General features: G+C 37.1%; 1 protein-coding gene across 1 annotated transcript in view; it reads left to right on the top strand.

The window, feature by feature from the left end:
- ttll4 (tubulin tyrosine ligase-like family, member 4) overlaps nt 1-3,321 on the top strand; it is a gene marked incomplete in the record, with an annotated part of 35,654 nt that overhangs the window by 24,087 nt on the left and 8,246 nt on the right. Inside the window, 2 exon segments of the mRNA XM_014030575.1 lie at nt 2,457-2,553; nt 2,659-2,869. Coding sequence (XP_013886029.1) covers nt 2,457-2,553; nt 2,659-2,869 — 308 coding nt within the window.

The raw sequence follows: 3,321 nt of genomic DNA, 5'->3' as shown, positions 1-3,321 counted from the left end.
GGCATTCAAAAAGTGATAAGCACTTTAGCGCTGTGTCTCAATTCACAGACGACCGCTATTAGCCAGTTCTGATGCTCTGGCTCTGGTTCCAGCACGAGCACTGGTTCATCCACTCTGCCTCAGAGAGACAACGGCTCAGCAACTCCTGTTAGCGACCTTCGTGTTGTCTTCGGGTCGGAGGCTATATTACGAGTGGAGGTTCTCTGGATTCTCTATGTGATAACTAAACGTCAGTCATACAGCACAAATGAAGATATCGGAGACTTGTTTCAAACCGTGTTTCCAGACTCAAACATGGCCAAGTCATTCAAGTGTGGAAAATATAAAACTGTATAAATTACCCAATTTGGACTAGCAGATTTTATAAAAAGAGAACTAATTCAAAAGTTCAAAAGTGACTGGATCGTTCGTGCTCCTGTTCGATGAAAGCCTGAATCGAACCACCAAAACCAAACAGCTGGAATGTGTTTTATAAGTATAGTAGTATTATTATAACATATACTAACTTATATACCGTATTTATTCAAGTAAAATGAGTAAAATTTAATCCATAAAATCATCCATAAAGTTGGTGGGTTGTACTATACTCGGGATATATATTTTTACTTATGTATTTTAACTGAAATATCGGCTCATTCACAATAAGCCTGAGTCTGGAAGTGAGACCACAACGTAAAAAGCAGTTGATGCGAGCTTACTTCTGACACTCCTTCRTGCTTCAGAGCGAGATAATAACAGATCCAGGCAGGCGACATGAAGTGGAAAAAGAAAAAGAAAAAAATTGTCAAAATACCTTTTAGTACATATGTTGTTAAAATAAAATGAACAGTCCAATGATCATTTTACTGATATGTATAAAGACTGCAAAGAAAAGTCTGTATGAAATTGGAGGTAGTTTGAGGATTAAATTTTTTTATGCTTTTTAAGCTCAAAAATGTGGGGGGTCATATTATACATGAAATCGTATTATACATGAGATCGTATTATACATGAATAAATACGGTAGTGTTGGGAATTGCCAAATTATATTAGATTTTCTTGCATATTTATTAGTGGTAAAGACAAACAATATATTAAAAATAAATACACCTTTTGATCCCTTGGGACAATTCTTTTAGGGAAATGGGAGAATAAATGTGTGTGTTGACATAAATTGTTGTTTGAGGACYCTCTTGATTTTGTTAGAATTTAGCTTTTTGGGGAAAAAAAGCGAGCAGACATAATTAGATGTTGTTGTTTTTTTTTTTGCTTCTTTTAATTTCATTTATAGCATTTTTATCATAATTAGATATTTTCTTTGTTTTAATGAATGAATAAATATAATTAGGCCCGTGTCCCAGTCTAATTAAGACAGAATACAATGTAGTCCACATACAAGCATCTACAACCTCATGGCTAAATGTTTTTCTTCTCCGTTATCAACAACACTGCATGTAAAATGTGTTCATTCATCATTTAGTTTTTTGAGTAAACTTACTTTGCAGGTAATTTAGTAATTCTGTATTTCTACATTTCTGTCGTGTACATATGTCGCAAATAGGTCTTAAATTTGATTCATACTGGTCTTAAAAAACGTCTTAAAAAGTCTTAAATTTGAGTTGATGAAACCTGCAGAAACCCTGATTGAACTGTTATCTCTCCTCCAGCCTCCATTCCAACTCGGCACTGGACGTTTCCATCAAAGGTCAGATGATCAGAGATCTGCTGAACCTGGCCGGCTTCAGGGTTCCTKTGAGAGAAGAGATGTCCTTCAGCAGCAGTTCCTCCAGCTCAACCAGCAGGTAAAGAGGTGGTGCTGCACCTCAGCTGCTGCCACTGGGCTCCTGTGGCTGAAGTGAAAACTAATAATGTGAATGCTGAGTCAGCACTGTTTTCACTTTTTTGGTGCATTTTTTTCAATCTCACTACTTCTAACATATTTTGCTTTTTTTGGTCATTCAATAATCAAAAAGTTCAGGCCAGTCAGGAGATGAGTGCTTTGATTTTTGGTTGCTAAAACTCTTGTTTTATAAAATGTTTTACTATAAGTATGTTTGACRAGTAAACAYCCTGAGATGATGTTTAACTTCTTYAAAATCATGGTAGAATTTAAAATCAGATAAAACTCTCTATTTACCATCCTGTATTACTTTTTAAGTTTATGCTGCCTTTACTTTCAGCTGGCATGTTGCTACTTTTGACTTTCAGCTACTTTTTTGCTACTTTTAGCTAATGTTGTGCTACTTTTAGTTCTAGTCAGCTAGACTTTGCTAGTTTTAGTTTAGCTTTTTGCTACCTTCTACTTTAACTTTTAGTGACCCAACAGCTTTGTTTTTAACTATGTTTACTAAATTTTCAGCATACTTAATGTACAATTAACAAAAACACTTTCACCTAGTACCTAAAATATAATTTCTGTAGCATTTCTTAAAGTGCTTTTTTAATGTATTCTAACCCCAGCTTGTTTGTGTGTGTAGTTTGTGGGGAGGGAGCAATAAAAGGACCAGAGCTCACCTGTGTGCTGATGAAAAAGTCAAGCATGCTTTTTACATCACACAGCGTTATGCTGACCAGGTAAAACATACAGATTCAGTAAACTAGTTTTTTGTTTAAAGTGGAACATAAAAGTGAAGAGCAAGAGTCAGTCTTGTCTTGTTTCTTTCATCCTTTCTCTGTCAGGAGTTCCTCTCCTCGGTGCTGGATGTTCTGACTCCAGAGGACGTTTGTGTGCTGGCAGAGAGCGAGGACGAGCTGAATCGCCGAGGAGAGTTTGAGCGCATTTTCCCATCGCAGTCGTCGTCACGCTACCTTCGCTTCTTCAAGTGTCACAGATACTACAACATCCTGCTCGATCAGTGGGAACGGAAGTACTGGAACAACCGGACAAAAGGTATGAGAGGGGGTCAAGATTCTGATATGTCAACAAATGGTTAGGCATCCTGAGTTCAGGACATATTTTTACGGTGGCTGAAGTGCAAAACTGTCACAAGCGTCTAATCGTGCTGCAAACATGAATGATGCAAAACACAACAGAACAAAAGCAAAGATAAAATGTTGCATATACAGAACTGCAAAACAGTAGCTGCATGTAAGAAGTACACAAAACAGATGTGCACAAGACCACTAGGGGGACTYGACCACCAAGTCATATGGGATGAGACCCTCAGTAAAGACATTAAYGCAGGGCTATTCAACTAAACTGCTCCGGGGGCCACAGTTACTACAGGTAAACAGGTTAAGGGCTGGACATCCAGCAATTAAATTTATTATGTAAATAAACCAAGTATTACAAAGATGTTACCTTAATAGTTTATTTTGCTGCATGATTATAACGTACAGAAC

Source organism: Austrofundulus limnaeus, unplaced genomic scaffold (assembly GCF_001266775.1).
Source record: "Austrofundulus limnaeus strain Quisiro unplaced genomic scaffold, Austrofundulus_limnaeus-1.0 Scaffold1082, whole genome shotgun sequence".
Taxonomy (NCBI): Eukaryota; Metazoa; Chordata; class Actinopteri; order Cyprinodontiformes; family Rivulidae; genus Austrofundulus; species Austrofundulus limnaeus.
This window is presented reverse-complemented; position numbering and strand designations above follow the sequence as displayed.